Consider the following 18,842-nt stretch of genomic DNA (forward strand, 5'->3'; position numbering starts at 1 on the left):
TGTAACCAGCCTCTCTTTTGAGCAGAGATGCCTGTGTAATCATGAATCTCCACAAAATGGCAGGTTGTTATTAATCATGTAGAACCAAAAACTTCCTGAGTATGGAGACAAAAGAAAGTGTTCAGTTCTGAACTGTCTTCTCTCTTGTGGAGCAAGTTTGTGCATTCTCGTTACAGATGCTTAAAAACCATCTATGGTGAGACCAGCCAACCATACAGGAGGTAACCACGATGCGTCCAGTGTAGAATATGAAAGAGTGTGACAAAACATGTGATGAGCCTCAACCTCCGATGACTGTGCAGCATATCAACGCTGAAACCACCAAACATACTGTGCAACTCCCTGCCAGCATGCCGAAGCCACAAAACATGCTGAACCCCTATTGCAGAAATCCATTGCTGACAGCAAAATGCAGAGATGAGTACAGCACTAAACTTCACTCTAGTTACAGGAATGGTCATCCTCAGCCACAGAGGCCCATATGGTGACAGAAGATGCAAAAATAATGGCCAGATGACAAGCGCACAGTATCACGGTGGCTAGCACTGTTGCTTCACGGCTTGGGTCACTGTCTATGAGTCTACACATTCCCCCCGTGTCTGTGTGGGTTTCCTCCAGATGTTCCGGTACCCACCCACAATCCCAAAGGACAAGGGGCGGGATTCTCCCGCAATCGGCGGGCGGGCCGTACCGGCGCCAAAGAGTGGCATGAAACACTCCGGCGTCAGGCTGCCCGGAAGGTGCAGAACATTTGGGGGCTAGGCTGGCGCTGGAGTGGTTGGCGCCGCGCCAACCGGCACCGAAGGGCCTCCGTCAGCCGGAGCGGGTTGGCACGTACGCAAGAATGCAAGTGTGTTCTGGCACATGCGCAGAACCGCTGCTGTGATTCCTGCGCAAGCGCAGGGGGTTTCTTCTCTGCGCCGGCCATGGTGGACCCTTACACAGGCTGGCACGAAGAGAAAGAGTGCCCCCATGGCACACGCCCGCCCGCAGAGCGGTGGGCCCCGATCGCGGGCCAGGCCACTGCGGGGGCCCCCCCGGGGCCGGATCCCCCGCGCCCCCCTGAGTACTCCGCAAGCTGCCCTCAAAGCCAGGTCCCACCGATATGGACCATGTCTATTTCACGCCGTCGGGACTGGCCGTTTTCGGGCGGCCGCTCGGCCTCCCATCAGGGCCCGGAGAATCGCCGGGGTGGGGGGGGCGGTTGGATTTTCAGGTGAATTGGAAATTCTGAATTCTCCCTCAGTGTACCCAAACAGGCGCCGGGGTGTGGCGACTCTGGGATTTTTACGGTAACTTCATTGCAGCGTTAATGTAAGCTTATTTGTGGCACTAATAAAGATTATTATTATTACACTATCCATCCAAGAAACAGGTTGGAGTGGCAACCACTGACCAGTGCAACAGCCAGTGCCATCAAGTGTGGTTCATCATAAAAGAATGGAAGGATAAAAACATACCCTGAGGCCAAACCTATAGCAACAACAGAGCCTACCACTCCTTTGACAGCAGTGCGAGTGAGATATGGAAGGGTTATAAGGTCTCCAGACCAACCTGAATCTTTGAATGCAAGGATTTGAAGGGAGAAGATGGGGTAGCGATAATTTAGTAATTACAGTGTAAATGCAAAATAGTAAAATACGTAAAATACAAGGTAAACTGAAATGACTTAAAATGCATTTGATGAAGACTTAGAGGGAGGTGTAGTATAAAATTCTGGCACATATCTGGTTAATGGGGAGTGAGTGCAGGTCTACCACACAGTGATGCAAAAGGCTCAAGACTCACATTTTGGAATCAGTTGAGTGTTGGACAAAGCTGTGTATAGCAGCAAACATGGAGACTGTTCCTTGCTTGTACACTTCACTGTATATTCATAAGTAGTCCAGAAAGTCCAGAAAGACTTGCAGTTAACCTACAAATGACAATGAAGACTTCTTCAGGCTCACCGTGCTGCAACCAACACACTACACTACCTCATTCAACATGGCTCAACTTTTCCAAGGGCTTAAGGTTAGAAGTTCTCATCAGTTTAGTTTTGTAGATTTCTATTGCTTGCACCCTGGTGGAGGTGGTGAGAGGGTCTCAACAGTGCACCTTGTGGAGAAGTGCGATATTTCAGGATTTTTGCATGTGTGGACTGCTGCCAGTTACACTGAAGTAATGTTGGGAACACTGGCATTATTGGCATGCAATCTATCCCATAAGTTGTGTCCCTTTCAAAAAGATTCAAGAAAAGAGTAAACTTTCTGTCATTTTGCTTTGATTTCTTTGAACATAAATTGTTCTTACTTCCACTTTCAATGAAAATGTCAGCTGGCTAGGCAGTACATAGTTTCTGAGTCAGAATACAATGGGCTCAAACACTAATTCAACACTTGAGCACTGAATCTCAGGTGACACTTAATTACAAAATTGAGGACATTTTGCATTATCAGAGGTGCCATCTTTCAGATGAGATATGAAAACAGGGTAGGTTAGTTTAATCTTGGCAGTAGGAAAGCTTTTAGAAAGGATAATCTGGAAAATATTAACATTCATTTGGACAGGTATGGACCTACTCCAACATGGCTTTCCTAAGGGTGAAGTCATGCTTAACCGACTTGGTTTTTTTGATGGAGTAACAGAGAGGCTGTTTTCCTGAGTGAACAGAAGATTGAGAAGCGATTAGATCGAAGTGTTTAAAATCAAAAGGGGTCTAGAGAGTAGGTAAAGAGAAACTGATTCTCATTGGTGAAATGGCGAGAACCAGAGGACTCGGTTTTAAGGTGATTGGCAAAAGAAAGAACGCAACATGAGAAAAAGCAATTTTGCACAACGAGTGGTTAGAATCTGCAGTGCACTGCTTGAGGGTGCAGTGGAGGCAGATTCAATCGGGGATTTCAAAAGGGAATTGGTAGGGCGCCCATTGAAGAGAAAAGATTTAGAGAGCTACGGGAAAAGAGAGGGAGAGTGGGACAAACGTAGGTGCTATTGCAGAAGGCCAGCATGGCCCCAATGGGCTAAATAATACCAAAGTATGCTAAGACATAGGAGCAGAAGTAGGCCATTCAGCCCATTGAATCTGCTCCGTCATTCATGATATCATGACTGATCTGATGTGATAATCCTCAACTCCACTTTCCCACCATATCCCAATAATCCTTGACTCCATGACTAATTACAAATCTGTCTATCTCAGCCTTGAACATACTTAACCAACCAGCCTCTGCAGCTCTCTGTGGTAAATAATTCCAAAGATTCACTACCCTCCGAGAGAAGAAATTCTTCGTCATCGCTGTCTTAAATTGGTGACCCCTGTACTCTGAAATTATGCCCTCTGGTCCTAGACTCTCCTACAAGGGGAAACAACCTCTCAGCATCTCCATCAAGCCCTTGAGAATCCTATATGCCTCATAAGGCCACTTCTCTCTCTTCTAAACGCCAATGAGGACAGGCCCAAACTACACTACCTCTCCTCATAAGAAAATCCCTCCATACCTGGGATGAACCTACCATATCTTCTGTGGGCTGCCTCCAATGCCAATATATCTTTCCTTTTTGAGGGGTCCAAAACTGTTCACAGTGCGGTAAACACTGTATTGGTTCTATGATGTTCGTATAGTCTTGCTCTGGGCAAACTGATTGCTCGGTTTTCTAAATTACAAAAATAACTATAGTATAAAATGTTGAATTAACTGTGAAACATTTTGAGATGTCCTGGGAATGTGTAAGATATCATATAAATGCGAGTTCTTCCTTTCTTAACATTTATACAAAGTATGTGAGGAAGATTATAGTACGCAAAGAAGATGATCATTTAGAAAAGGAACTCTAACTGATGTGATAAGCACATACAACTAAATGAAACGGAAAGTGCTAGAAGTACTCAGCAGGTCAGCAGCATGTGTGGAGTGAGAAATAGAGTTAACATTTCAGGTTGATGAACTTTCCTCAGAACAGAGGTAAGTACATAATGAACAGACGAATTAGGAGCAGGAGTAGGCCACTTGGCCCGTCGAGCCTGCTCCACCATTCAGTAAGATTGTGGCTAATCTGATTGTAACTTCACACCCACATTCCTGCCTACCCCTGAATATGTCTAACTCTGCCTTAAAAATATTCAAAGTTGGAGATGTAATAGCTTTTACCAGCCCCTGGCCGAGAATGATGACAGTTTATGACTGGAAATTGTTAAATTCATCTTCAAGTCTGGATGGCTGTAAAGTGCCTTTTTGAAAGTCAGGTGTTGTGTCATGAGTTTAGCCTTATTGAAATAGTACAGGAGGCTGGGGACAGAAAGGTCAAAGTCAGAGTGGGGAGGGGAATTTAAAATGATAGGTAATCGGAAGCTCTAGGTTCCACTTGTGATTTGGACAAATGCGTTCCGCAAAGCACTCAGCCAACCTTCGTTTGGTCTCCCCGACATGCAGAAAATCGCATTGTGAGCAGCTTATACAGTGTACTAAACTAAAAGAAGTTTGCTACCTAATAACAGTTGAGGCGTAAAAGCAATACAAATACACTCCTCAACACAATTCAGAAGTTCTGCTATCTCGTGACTGTCCTATCCTTTTAAAAAAAAAATTTGGAGTACCCAATTCAATTTTTTCCAATTAAGGGGCAATTTAGCGTGGCCAATCCACCTACCCTGCACCTCTTTGGGTTGTGGGGTCGAAACCCACACAAACATGGGGAGAATGTGCAAACTCCACACGGACAGTGGCCCAGAGCCGGGATCGAACCTGGGGCCTCAGCACCATGAGATAGCAGTGCTAACCACTGCACCACCGTGCTGTCTGTGAATGTCCTATCCAACACAGCACGGTAGCACAGTGGTTAGCACAGTTTCTTCACAGCTCCAGGGTCCCAGGTTCGATTCCCGGCTGGGTCACTGTCTGTGCGGAGTCTGCACGTCCTCCCTGTGTGTGCGTGTGTTTCCTCCGGGTGCTCCGGTTTCCTCCCACAGTCCAAAGATGTGCGGGTTAGGTGGATTGGCCATGCTAAATTGCCCGTAGTGTCCTAAAAAGTAAGGTTAGGGGGGGGGGTTTGTTGGGTTACGGGTATAGGGTGGATACGTGGGTTTGGGTAGGGTGATCATTGCTCGGCACAACATCGAGGGCCGAAGGGCCTGTTCTGTGCTGTACTGTTCTATGTTCTATGTTCTAAGAGGAGCCCTCAGCTCAGCAAAGAAGATATCCACACCCCTATGATCATAGCCTGACCAGCCCCCTTCACTAGTATGAGTAATACCAAGAGCTCAGCTGTGAGCCTGAGTCATTTTTTTTGTGATTGATTTTGAAGATTGTAATACCCAAAAACAGTTACAGTATCATAGATCATAGAATTTACAATGCAGAAGGAGGCCATTCGACCCATCGAGTCTGCACCGGCTCTTGGAAAGAGCACCCTACCCAAGGTCAACACCTCCATCCTATCCCCACAACCCAGTAACCCCACCCAACACTAAGGGCAATTTTGGACACTCAAATCAATTTTTCATGGCCAATCCACCTAACCTGCACATCTTTGGACTGTGGGAGGAAACCGGAGCACCCGGAGGAAACCCACGCACACACGGGGAGGATGTGCAGACTCCGCACAGACAGTGACCCAAGCTGGAATCGAACCTGGGACCCTGGAGCTGTGAAGCAATTGTGCTATCCACAATGCTACCGTGCTGCCCAGTAGACAGTGTGTGTTTTCTTGTGTCTGTCTAATCCGATCAAGCAGCGTCTCCATCAACAACAGACTTTGGAGAGAGCATGAGGTTTGTTTTAAAACAAAGATCAAATCCTACCAGGCATTGGTTCTCGTATCATTTCTCTATGGCAATGAGGCCATTGTAAATATCACGATACTAAATGGGATCCAGTTAAAACCACTAACTTTGTATGTTCAGAAACTCGAATAATCTTGGGATAACATGACAGATTGATTGGAAAACAAACTCAAAACGACAGGGCAAACTTCAAAGCAGAAAACCAGCATATGGAAATCAGCATATGAAACATTTATGTGGCGCACTTAATTGTTTGAGTAGTATGACTACGAACAAGTGCTATGCATAAAAAAATTGTAAGATTAACTGGTTTCTGTGTTCATAATTAACTTGCTGCAGGCCCTTCTTCATCGTAAAGACCTGCACAGCCCTTGTACTCTCTGTAGCAATGCAAAATCAATCAGTGTGGGCGCGGCACCAGATCTGTTTCAAAGCAATGTTCTGAGATGTCATGGGCATGGAAAACATTACTTCCTCTTTCAGATTTTAGTTTCAAATTATTTTAATCTACTGTATAAGAGGGGATGTAGCAGTTGGAGCAGGTTAGAAGGTCAGTGGTTGGTGGGAGCTAGGAGAGACGACCACCAAAGATGCATGTCTCACGTACAGAGGAAGCATTAATGGCAGGAGAAGGTGCTAGTAGTTGCATTAAGATATCAGAATGTGTTAATAAGAGAATAAAGGTCAAGTGAAAGCTCAGTGAAAGCAAAACCAAAGAAAGAAAAAAGAAAATGGTTTATTGTCACAAGTAGGCTTCAAATGAAGTTACTGTGAAAAGCCCCTAGTCGCCACATTCCGGCACCTGTTCGGGGAGGCTGGTACGCGAACAAATGACAGAAGTGGGGGCGGTTCTTTGCAGAGGGACAAAAATGTTTTGATACTAAAATATATGTTACATTAAAACATTTTACCCCCTCCCCTAGCAGCCCATCTGTCACTTGTTTTTACGTTTTGCATTTGTTCTCCTTTCTTCTCCCACTAACACATTGTGATATATTTATATATGAACTCCGAAGAAGTCATACGGACTGGAAACCTTATCTCCGTTTTCCCACTCCACAGATGGTGCCAGACCTGCTGAGAACGCCCCAGTATATTCTTGTGTTTCAGATTCCAGCGCCCGCAGTATTTTGCTTTCATTTTAACCTGTGGTCCCCAGACAAGGGACATAGCAGGTCCGAGCTGACAGGAACAGGTATTACACTCTGATCTCACGCTTAATCTTAGCCAAAAGGATCCCTGTTCTTCAAATACCACACCATCAGCTCGTCACCTTTCGCTTCTCTTTTTCTATTTGCCCAGACGCACGCTATCTGTTTAAAAGTCACTCTGCACAGCGCCCGCCTCCTGTCAATCATTTACCTCGCTTGGAACAGCAGCTCCGCTTTCCTATTGGTGAACCCCAAGGCCATTAGGAGAGGAGCCAAGCAGTATCCGTGCTGTTACTGGTGGCAGGAGATGTCAGTCAGAGGGTGCTGTGTTTAGTTCTTCCCCACTGAGTAGATTCACTGAGAGGGAGAGGAGGAGGAGCAGGGGCGTGTGGTGAAGTGTCTGTCTCTAAATCTCACAGACAGAAACCTTTGCGCCTTACTTATTTCCCAGACTGGGAGGGAAAGCGGACTCCGTCATTTCTATATATAACTAGATACACTTATATTAAAAAAAAATGCGTCTCCCTCGGAAATGTTGGACATTGTGCACCATAAGTATCATAGTCATTTTTTTTAAAACAAAGGACATAACAAGATCGGAGCACCAGCAAACGCAAATGGGGTAATGTGCATTCGTCTCTTAAATGAAAAAGTGGTGAAAATATTTTAAAGGAGTTTGCCTGCAAATCAATAAATGCAATTGGTTTGGTAAATTAATTTTATTTTTGAAAGAACGACAATTAGCATTTGTAATCCACAAGTGATATTTGTGTTCCTACCTTTTAAAGCTACTATTAATGCTTCAGGAAGAGTTTACCACTCCCTCCCTTTAAATGTACGTTTTCAATCGAGTTAGTTTTGCCGCTTGCGATCTTTTGTGGTTCATTTTCCTGACGACGTGGCTCGCGCGAAACGTTCTCCGTTCAGACAAGAAAAGTGCTGGGTGGAATGGAAACCTTTTGTGGAAGTGAATCAGTGAGAAAGACGGTCTCAGCTTTCACCAAGCAAAAGCAGGTCCAAGCCAGCCAGTCACTTCTCCCACACAACTCGTCTCGAACGAAAGGTGCCGGGATTTTGATAGCGACCCTCGGGTGTCAGTGGGGGAGGGGAGGGGGGTAACTCTGGGGATATTGAAAATGAGCTTGCATTTCGCATCTCCCCCCACCCTTTCCAAATCAGTGCCGTCTTTTTCTGTTGTGTTTCATTGAGTTGCAATCTCTCTCTTTCTCTCCAGTAGGTGGGCTTGTGCCTACACCTCAGATGTGGTTAAGGCGCCAGTATTTGGTCTGATACACACACTGAATGGTTGTGATTTGACTGATTGGGGTGGCAGCCGAAGTCACATTCAGCCGAGCGCTGCAAAAAAAGACCAGTGTTCTTGTGTGGAGGGAGCCGTGTCTCTTTTAGCAGACTTTGCGAGGCTGCAGAACTATTCAGCGATTCTCCAGCTAATATCGATTTGACATTTTCACCTCCCTGTTTCTCTTATGAAACTGTCACTACGGGTTCGAAACGTTTTGCTTCGCTCTCCATAATGGGGTCAACGGGTTATTATTTTATATTAGATTGCCATCGACCCCCCCCCCCCCAACTCTTTCAGTAATTTTATACAAACGGGCTGTGAAAAAACACATCTTCAGTTCCGAAAGCCTAACACGCAAGCTGCGGTTCTTTTGTGTGTGTGTGTGTGTGTGTGTGAGCGGAAAGTCAGTTCTCAGCATTTGTCAGAAAGTCATGTACAAAGTATCGGCTGGATAAGGGGGGGAGATGGTGAGTGGGAGAGATGGTGTTTGCCAAGCTCTCTCATTCGCTGGATGGGGGAAGATGTGGTAAAGGCAAGGCGAGAGAGAGCGCTCAGTCGCCCTAAACACAGCTCACAAGTTAACCTGTGGCTGGATCGCTTCGGAAAGTGGCTGCCGTGTCATAAACAGGAACACAGAGCTGTACGTGACTGGCGACAGAGGTGAAACATAAAATGGTCAGTTTCCCTGCGACGTACAAGATGCACATTTAGTGGTTGCCAGGCGTGAACTGGGAGCTGCTAAATAGTTGAAAAAAACCTCTGCAGTAACTTTCTGTTTTTTTTTTATACCTTAACTGTTTCAGGAATGGAGAAGCGAGTCCAACCAGACTGATGGTTAATACTTCCAGAAAAGTAAACAGGAAGAGTGTGCTTCCACGCTTTGAGCACACTGTGAAAGGTTGGAAAAACAATGCATCCCTAGTGATCAAGATCAGGTATACAAGTTTAAATTAATAAAATTAACTCAACTGATGTTGTAAACATTGGACAACCGTGTTCACATTGTGTAGCCAACATCCTAATGCAGCTAGGTTAACCCCTTTTATGCTGTACGGCTTTCAAAATAATTAATGTCAGCAAGGGATGAACAAAACTGGAGTTTTTTTCTTATTGAACAAAACAGGAAACGTAATGTATTCAGCCCTTGCTGTATGTTGAGGCCACATTTTTACACCAAATCGTCACCCAGTAAAGGTCAGTAAAGATTTCAGCGTGATCTTAAAACCCAGAAGATCTACAAGTTATTTTCTCAAATTTGCAGCCAATATATCTGTCACAGGTCAGAGTAGATAAAACATGTCAAAGATAGAATTATTCAAATCTTTATTATAGGTGTTGGCATAAGTGTTTGCTGTTAGTATACTAGTCACCAGGCCTCCTCTGCCCCAAGCCACCTGACATTTAGCTGAACATTATAAATTATAGGCAGCACTCATTTTATGATGTACATAATTGAGTAATATGAGCACTAATGATAGAAATGTTTAATGAACCAAGAGTATTCCTCAGACAATAGTTGGTATTAATAGAGGAAAGACCCCAGGGCTGCAATCTCTTACACGCACTGTTGCTGTGAAAAAAGTGTAAGAGAAAAATGAACTAAATCTGAAATGCAGCAGTGTAGCAGGTATTCTAGTTTATTCTCGGTCTCACTAAGGGAGAAAGAATTTTTCATGAATAAATTTTACAATTAAATCCTAAAGTTGATGTTTATTCAGTTACAGCCAGTTGGTATTCAGTGAAAATCAAGGCGGACTGAGTTGGATAACAAGGTTTTCAAAAAGACAGAATAAAGAGAAATGAACACCCCTCCCCTCCCCCAACTCAGTACAGAATAGAAACTCTAATAATGGGCAGATCTCCAGAAATATCTTGTCATCAAAGGCGGGCTTGCTTTGCATATATGTTCGATCTATGTAAATGTGTGGTGACAGATGATAGCGTGCATATGAGAGAGAAGATGTGGATGTATCTCTGGGTTGCAAGACAGTAGTTGTGTTAAGAAGCTCAGACAAACAGAATAAAGCTGGAGTTACTCATCTGGACGTTGAGACTGGATCACTGACTGACTGCAGTAAGATGCTACAGTTTAAGTCCACAAGGTAGGGAATTTTCTTTTTAGAAGTTCCATATTGCCATGGTGCATTTCTGTTGCTGTTTGAAGAAGCCATGTGGCACAGCGAACCTGAGGGAAAATTGACTTTCGGCACATGGCCTGCAGGAATATTGGATTTGTGACATAGAATCTGGAGCCATATTGAATATGGGACCGAGACATGGAGCAGTTGGAATTTATTTTTTGACAGTGAATTGCAGGAAGAGTCTATTGTATAGGCCAGCAGCAAAATCCTAATTCCTAGTTAGGTTTCCGTAAGAAAACTCAGAAATAGCACATTAATCACCCATAAGTATTTTGCAATTGCAGTAAAGTGAGGATTACAGATCCCTTGCGTTTTTTTCAGTTTAGCACATTTCATATCTTCTTCCAATTAGGTAAAACTGTCCCAATTTGCTTTTTATACTCTTGTTGTTAGGATTTCTTTTTCTCCATTTTCATTTTTCTCAGTTTTCATTGTTCCTTTTCTGAAGGCAGGGATAAATATGATTCCATAAATTCTTTACACAAGAAGCATTTGCAATGCCTGAGTCTAGACAATGAAAGTAGAATTCTGTGTAACAGCGAGAGGAGGACCTGGGGTGCAGCAGGTAGCATCCTCCCCTACCTTGGGGCCAGAAGCTCCCTGTTGAACTCCTACTTCAGGTCTTGACGGTGATGGAAGGTGCATTCATAATGTGAACCAACAGGCTGATTATAAGCCTGTAAATCCTTCCAGTACGCCTGATGACAAAGTGGAAGAGTTTCCTTTGTCAGCCATATTGCTGGAGGCAATGGCAAACCATTGCATAGTGTGCGGAGCGGAGCATAAGATTAAAGCAATCCAATGAAAGTCCATGGCTGCCAATGATCTTGTAAGACATTGTACCTGAAGGAGGAGGAGGGTCACACAATATGAATTTCCCATCGAGAAGAAAAAAGCAGTTTGGAGCAGATTTCCTACTTCCCCGTTTTACAGTTTTTTTCCTTCTGAGTCACAAGATACAATGAAGAGTGGGATTTCTGGCTGGAATTTCCTTTCTCAGAATTCTTCATAACAATATTCCTGCTTCTTCCCTGTCAAAGTTCAGCTAACTTAGCACTTACTGGGAACAGAGTATGCAATTTTCCTGGCCTGTATAGTTGGATAGATGGACTTTGACTCAGCCATTACCAGTGACTCCTGTTGGAAAGTGCACATGTGTTTATAAAGCAAAGAAAGCGTCAGGCTTGGCTGTAAACATCTCTCACTCTTCAGTTCAAATTGCTGGCTATCATCATCTGACTCATAAATCCAGAATGCTAGCACACCAGGAGGTGCTGAAGCCCTCAAACTTAAGTTAGCAGATTCAGGGTGGAAGGGCAGAACGTTTGGGGGTCAGAAATATTTTTTTAGCTCTCAGTTGTTATGTGTAACTGCAATTAGTTGTAATTTGGCGTGAGGTGACATGCTAAAACACTCATGGAAAATACCACCGACAACCATATGTCAAATAAAATTCTAGCATTTTAAAGTATTCCCATATTTACTATGACTGTTCATTATTTATTTGTTGAATTAGCACTCGGGTGTTACACCAGTTACTGGTGTTTTCAGTTGAGTTTCTGAAAAGCAAAATTCACAGATGCAGTTTTCGCCATAACGTAAAGATATACTTACTGCCTGTATGTACATAATAATAAAAGTTTATAAATGTGATAGATTTGCTCAGAAAATATTACTTGAACAAGAGATATTGGGTCATGATAGCAATAATATGGTACCCAGAACACAAGTGACTTTTTTTTTGTGAGAGCTATTCATATTGGCCAAATGCACAATATATATTATAAAACTTTTCCTACTTAAACTTACAAGGCACTGGGGCTGGAACTAAATTAATTAACAGGGTCATTTTGATTTTGTTTTTTTTATAGCTGAACAATTCTGCTAAAAGTAAAAGGTGACTTGGATCTTTGAAAACTGAACAGCTGTTTCTTTCTTTAAATTTTCTTCTTCTTAAGGGACGATGGTGAGGAAGTTCCTGTTGGAGAGACTTCTAGTATTAGCGATCAGCTCGAACATTTTTTAGGTTCTCCGTTGCATTTCAGAAATGACTACATTTTGTATTAATACAGAATTAGAGGAAGTGGTCTACAAAGAGCACTTGCAAACAGGAAAACCTGTAAATTACGAGCATTGTAAAATGTTTTTGCTTACACCACTCGTCTAAATCCTCAGGAGTTTTGGGAAGTTTTATTTCCCTTCCAGCTGTGAAATCTGGAATGACTGACCCTTTCCAAGGTAAATAGGAATCAGTGTTGTTTTTTTAAAAAAATGCGACATATATGTGTAGGGTTTGTAGACTGGACACAGTATGCTATTCATGTTATCCTCAATTCAACCCCTGACAGACTTGGAGGCCCTAAATTTTTGTGGGCACACACCAGCAGCCCTCCATGATCTTATGCTACATACAAGTACCACATACATGTCCAGGTGGAAGCTGTTAGCAGGTATTTGTGTGTGGTCACTCTTACAGTTCACTCTGAGCCTGTAGCTCATTCCTTTCCAGTAGGTTTCAATGAATAGAAGACTGGTGTGGAAATCCAGGGTGCATTTCCCTCCCTTGAACCCAGGGTTATAGGGACTAACCATAGCCATCACCACCATTGCCCATGAGATCCTCAGGAGGACAGATCTAAGATTAAAACTGGGAGGATATGTTTCATTATCTTAATGTGTGGTGCAGTGAACCATTGGGAGAACATGTCAATTCCCTGTTAATTCACATAACTCCTCTGGACAATTACTTAAGAAAATCTTTCTCGCAAGTGAAATAAAAAAGACATTTCACTATTCTCCATGGTATACCCGGTTTAACAAATAGATCTAACTTCTGATACAAGCATTAGAACATAGAACATACAGTGCAGCAGGAGGCCATTCGGCACATCGAGTCTGCACCAACCCACTTAAGCCCTCACTTCCACCCTATCCCCGTAACCCAGTAATCCCTCCTAACGTTTTTGGTCACTAAGGGCAATTTACCACGGCTAATCTGCACGTCTTTGGACTGTGGGAGGAAACCGAAGCACCTGGAGGAAACCCACGCAGACACGGGGAGAATTTGCAGACTCCGCACAGACAGTGACCCAGCGGGGAATCAAACCTGGGACCTTGGCGCTGTGAAGCCTCAGTGCTAACCACTGTGCTGCAGTGCTGCCCATTGTTCACCTGTTGTGCATAAAATTCAGAAACAAATGTGCATAGTTTTGAAAATTGGCTATCAGATTTTTATGAGAGAAATTGTCACTTCAACCTGCTTACGTCTGTAGACCAGCAAACCAGCAGCCAAGAGAATCAGAGAGAACTGGATTCTTGTTGTGGCTTTGATTTACAACTCACACCAAGTTAAGGAAATATGAAATTTTTATTCCTCATAGAATCAGGTCGCCTGTGATGTCATATGTTTGACTCCTCTCTTCATGACGCAAAGTAAAATCATTTTCTTATTTCATCATTTCGAATTTCATCTGTGCTGGAGATTAGTTCTGTTCAGTATTAATAAAACTCATTGAAATATTCAAAAATAAGAAAATGGTGGACAGCAGAAGATTTCAGAAGCAACTGTAAATATTAATATAGAATCCCTACGGTGCAGAAGGAGGCTCACCGGATCCGCACCGACTCTCCGAAAGAGCACCCCACCTCGGCCCATTGCCCTGCCCCTTCCCCAGAACCCGTTAACCTAGCCTGCACATTTTTGAACATGAAGGGGCAATTTAGCATGGCCAATCCACTTAACCTGCATCTTTGGACACCAAGGGGCAATTTTTTTAGCATAGCTAATCTACCAAACCTGCACATCTTTGGACTGTGGGAGGTACACAGAGCACCCGGAGGAAACCCATGCAGACATAGGGAGAAAAGTGCAAACCCCACACAGACAGTCACCCAAGGCTGGAATCAAACCTGGGTACCTGGTGCTGTATGGCAGCAGTGCCACAAGTCCATATTCTTACCCAGGATATAAGGATATCATTACTCCACATTAGTACTGATGTACTACTGACATATAAAATTCTGAGAAAACACAATTAGAAAAGCTTTGAACTTGCGGTGATTTTTCAAAACCACCTGCTGTTATTGCAGGCTAATTCATTTGTACATGAGATGTAAAAAACGATATATATTGTAACATAAATTACATGATACTCATACATCTAACACAAGTAGGATGTATTCGTCGGTAGTGTGATCAGTCATTTCAACCCAGGGACTTAGAGACAATTAGGAAAAAAGTGGAGATGTTGAAGCATGTTCAGTAACAAGAGTGCATGGAATTTCAATATTGTAGGGATTTTCTTTTTAATTAATTTCAAGAAATTCCATTTGAGACTCAGGCTCATTCAAAACTAAATCGCGATTCAAAATGAATTCTGAGTGCTGAGTTGTTTGATTTGAATTTGTGAATATGGTGCATCAGAATGTAACATCAGCAAGGCACAATTTTGTCCTGTGGGGATTTCCATTCCTCCATTATCTTTCTCGTTTCCTTGAACCTTTTGCTGGTCTAGGCTAGTGATCTGAGGCGGAATTCTCCGACCCCCCTGCAGGGTCGGGGAATCGCCCAGGGCTGCCGTAAATCTCGCCCCCACCGTGGCCGGAATTCTCCGCCACCTGGGAATTGGCAGGAGCGGGAATCACGCCCCGCCGATCGGCGTCCCCCCCCGCGGCGATTCTCTAGCCCACGATGGGCCAAAGTCCCGCCGCTGTCAGGCCTCTCCCGCCGACGTGGTTAAAACCACCTCTGTGCCAGCGGGATTGGAGCGAGCGGGCCCCTGGGGTCCTGGGGGGACGCGGGGCGATCGGAACCCGGGGGATGCCTCCCACGGTGGCCTGGCCCGCGATCGGGGCCCACCGATAGGTGGGCGGGACAGTTTCGTGGGGGCACTCTTTTTCTTCCGCTGCCGCCACGGCCTCCACCATGGCGGAGGCGGAAGAGACCCCCTCCACCGCGCATGCGCCGGTGGTGACGTCAGCGGCCGCTGAAGCTCCGGTGCATGCGCGGACTCACGCCGACCGGCGAAGGCCTTTCAGCCAGCTTTGGCGTCAAAGGCCGTTGGCACCAGTTTTGGCGCCAGTCGGCGGAGTGGGAGCCACTCCGGCGCGGGCCTAGCCCCTAAAGGTGCGGAATTCTCCACCCTTTTGGGGAGGCCTGACGCCAGAGTGGTTGGCGCCACTCCGCTACGCCGGGACCCCCCGCCCCGCCGGGTGTGGGAGAATTTCGCCCCTAGTTCCAGTTGCTGTTGGAGAAGAGGACAAGAGCAACTGCCTGATTTTCATGTGTCTTTTCCATCATTCCCTTTTAGCAACATGGTTGAGATTGAATACACTGAAAACTGGGGAACTAACTCACTTCCCTGCCAGCATTATTGCACATTCTTTATTTAAATTGCTAACGGATTGAAATATCAGATTGAAGATGGCAAATAGTTTAATGTAATTCAAGCCAAATGTATTCAAAATTATTTTCTACTACGTTGTAGATAGGGTAGGTTCTGCACCTACTGTCCATTGTCATCAGTGGGCGCACAAACTATTTGCGTGGTTTAAACCAGTTCAATTACTGGTGACAGCAGCTCACAGGGGTAGTGAGGGAACATGGCCCACCTTCCCACCAAACCAGAAACCCATACTAAACGAGGGGATAAAGAACAGCAGGAGATGGAACACAGAAGGGTCGGAGCAGACCAGAAGATCATTATGACTCTTAACAGAGACATTCATGCTCCTTCTGACACCTTAAAGATTATTGAGAAAATGTGTTTGTGTCTTTCCAGTTTAGCCAGTCACGTTATGACCATATGCTGCACCCACTGGAAACTGCATCATGGTTCCACAACCGGAGAAGGAACCAAATTAAATAAAACATCTGCCTGTTGGGGCAGCAGTGCCAGCCAACCATTTTGTGGCTTGCTATAATTTCACTCGGAAAGCTCTGTTTAAACAACTGTGTATCAGAAATGCTGCAGATATCTATGATATTAACATTTTGAATGTAGTTTCAAACCCTGATTTAATTGTTATTCAAAGTATTATTTATTTTAACAATGTATGGCAGATACGACCAGTGATTTAACAATACTACTTTGCCTTTACAAGTTTTATTTATGGACAAAGCAAAGTGTTTTACAAAGAACTTACTATGCTGACAATGTCATTTCAAAATAATACTGAAAACCCTGCAAGTGCAAACCTTTGTGGCAAGAAAACCTTAATATTCCAGTAAATGGCATGTTAAGTCAAATGTGCTTCATTTTAAAGAAGGAACCATAAACAACGAGTGCTTTTTCAATGAGAGATGTTATACTATCAGAAAGCATTGTAATAATGTACTGCATGTGTTTTGGATCTTTAAAAATCAGAGGGCGCAGAACAGATAATTTTCACAATTTGAATTTAGGTACTGTTTTACCTTTACTGAGACAATTATACGTATACAATTTTAGTTTCGACATTGAAGCATTCCTGGAAAAAAAGGTAATTCATTCCTCGTTGAAATGAAAATGAAAATCGCTTATTGTCACAAGTAGGCTTCAAATGAAGTTACTGTGAAAAGCCCCAGTCGCCACATTCCAGCGCCTGTTCGGGGAGTCTGGTATGGGAACTGAACTGTGCTGCTGGCCTGCTTTGGTCTGCTTTAAAAGCCAGCTCTTTAGCCAGTGTGCTAAACCAGCCCCAGATGTTCTTATTTAATAAACAGTTTCTTGGGGACCAAATTCACAAAGTCCAATTATCTGCTTTCTCCAAACATAATCCCAATTCCCGATTCTGTAAGAAGTTTTACAACCCCAGGCTAAAGTCCAACAGGTTTGTTTGGAGTCACAAGCTTTTGGAGTGCAGCTCCTTCATCACATGAGAGTTGTAAGACATCTTATTGTGCCCACCCCAGTCCAACACCTGCAGCTCCTTATCCTGATTCTGTAAAGCAGTCAAGTGGCATGTTCTAATTTTCATTTAAATAATAATCTAGCATCTTTTTGAATTTTGTATTCAATAATAGTGACCTTCACTTGCAGTAAAGCATTCGACATTTCAATAACGTTGCATGAACAGGTCTCTTCTGATTTCCCCTTTTATGTGTTCCAGCTTACATTAAGATCATGACCTCTTGTCTTCAATTGATCTACCAAGAAATATAACCTTAACTAGGTTTACTTTGTCTGTCTCTTTTATCATTTTGAAAAACCTCCAATCAAATGCCACCCCCACGTCTTCTCAGTTCAAAGCTCTGGTTGCTCTATCCACTCCTTGTGACTCAGAATTCTCACCTTCTGCTGAGTAAATCTGCATTGGATTTTCTCTATGGCTATTATATTTGTTCTAGTGGTGAGGAGCCCACTGTGACTGACCATAAATTTGTAGTGCCATTATGACACTTTTACTCTACATTAATATGTATCCCAATGAATATGGTATTTCTGATGGTGTTATTCACTGATATTTCTAAAAATACTATCTAACAAGTGCAGCACAATGGCACAGTGGTTAGCATTGCTGCCTATGGCGCTAAGGACCCGGGTTCGAATCCCGGCCCTGGGTCACTGTCCATGTGGAGTTTGCACATTCTCCCCATGTCTGCGTGGGTTTCAACCCCACAACCAAAAGATGTGCAAGTTAGGTGGATTGTCCACGCTAAATTGCCTCTTAATTGGAAAAAATAGTTGGGTATTCTAAATTAAAAAAAAATACTATCTAACTTGTTATCATGTTGCCTTAGTTCAGTGGAAGCATATTTTCTGAGTGATTTATCTTTTTTACTGAATTTAATTTCTTCTAATGCAGGAAGGATATTCTTCGATTTTTAGACGCAGAGAGAGATATATCAGTGGTGAAGAGCAGCTTGAAGCCAGGGGATGTTATTCATTATGTGCTGGACAGGCGCCGGACCCTCAACATCTCTCACAATTTACACAGTCTTCTCCCGGAAGTGTCCCCTATGAAGAACAAGCGATTCAGCACTTGTGCAGTCGTTGGAAATTCTGGGATTCTCCTGGGCAGTGGATGTGGAAAGGAGATTGACAGTCATGAGTTTGTAATAAGGTAGGACCCACTCTATAACAGGAAGTTAACACCTTCACAGTTAAAAGTGGTTTTCTAAAACACAGATGTTTGACCTTATGCATACTATAAGCATTGGGGCTGGCTGTAATTCTTTATGGGTAGTTGGTATTTGAATGGGTTAAAATTGATCCATTGTGTAAGAGAGACAAACTTTGTAAACAAAATGTTATTTTTACCAATGCAATGTTTTCAGTTTGCCTGATTTGAATGAAATTACATGGCGTTTCCTTGAAAAAATATAAGCCAATATGAAAAGAAAATAACGTCTGGTCAAGTGTTTCCTTTCTGGGCTGAAATTACTCGATTTCAGGGCAATGACACAGGCTATTGCAGGTTTCACAGACTGTGCCATGTAGTGGTATGAAGCAAGTTCACATAGGCTATCACCTCCATGTTGAGTTCTTGATTTTAACTGCACTGTT

The 18,842-nt window shown here is 43.6% G+C and overlaps 1 protein-coding gene across 4 annotated transcripts in view; it reads left to right on the forward strand.

The window, feature by feature from the left end:
* Positions 1–7,263: 7,263 nt before the first annotated feature.
* st8sia4 (ST8 alpha-N-acetyl-neuraminide alpha-2,8-sialyltransferase 4) overlaps positions 7,264–18,842 on the forward strand; it is a 73,731-nt gene continuing 62,152 nt past the window's right edge. For 3 of the 4 annotated variants that reach the window (XR_005461629.1, XR_005461630.1, XM_038805187.1), the window contains exons 1-3: positions 7,264–7,534; positions 9,019–9,150; positions 18,142–18,399. Coding sequence is in view for 2 of the 4 variants with exons in the window: in XM_038805187.1 (XP_038661115.1) it covers positions 7,428–7,534; positions 9,019–9,150; positions 18,142–18,399 (497 nt within the window). In the remaining 2 variants the exon portion in view is untranslated. Of the gene's footprint in view, positions 7,535–8,613; positions 8,891–9,018; positions 9,151–18,141; positions 18,400–18,842 lie in introns of those variants that run through there. The other variant, XM_038805190.1, reaches the window with a different exon arrangement.

This window comes from Scyliorhinus canicula, chromosome 8, assembly GCF_902713615.1.
Source record: "Scyliorhinus canicula chromosome 8, sScyCan1.1, whole genome shotgun sequence".
In the NCBI taxonomy this organism is placed as follows: Eukaryota; Metazoa; Chordata; class Chondrichthyes; order Carcharhiniformes; family Scyliorhinidae; genus Scyliorhinus; species Scyliorhinus canicula.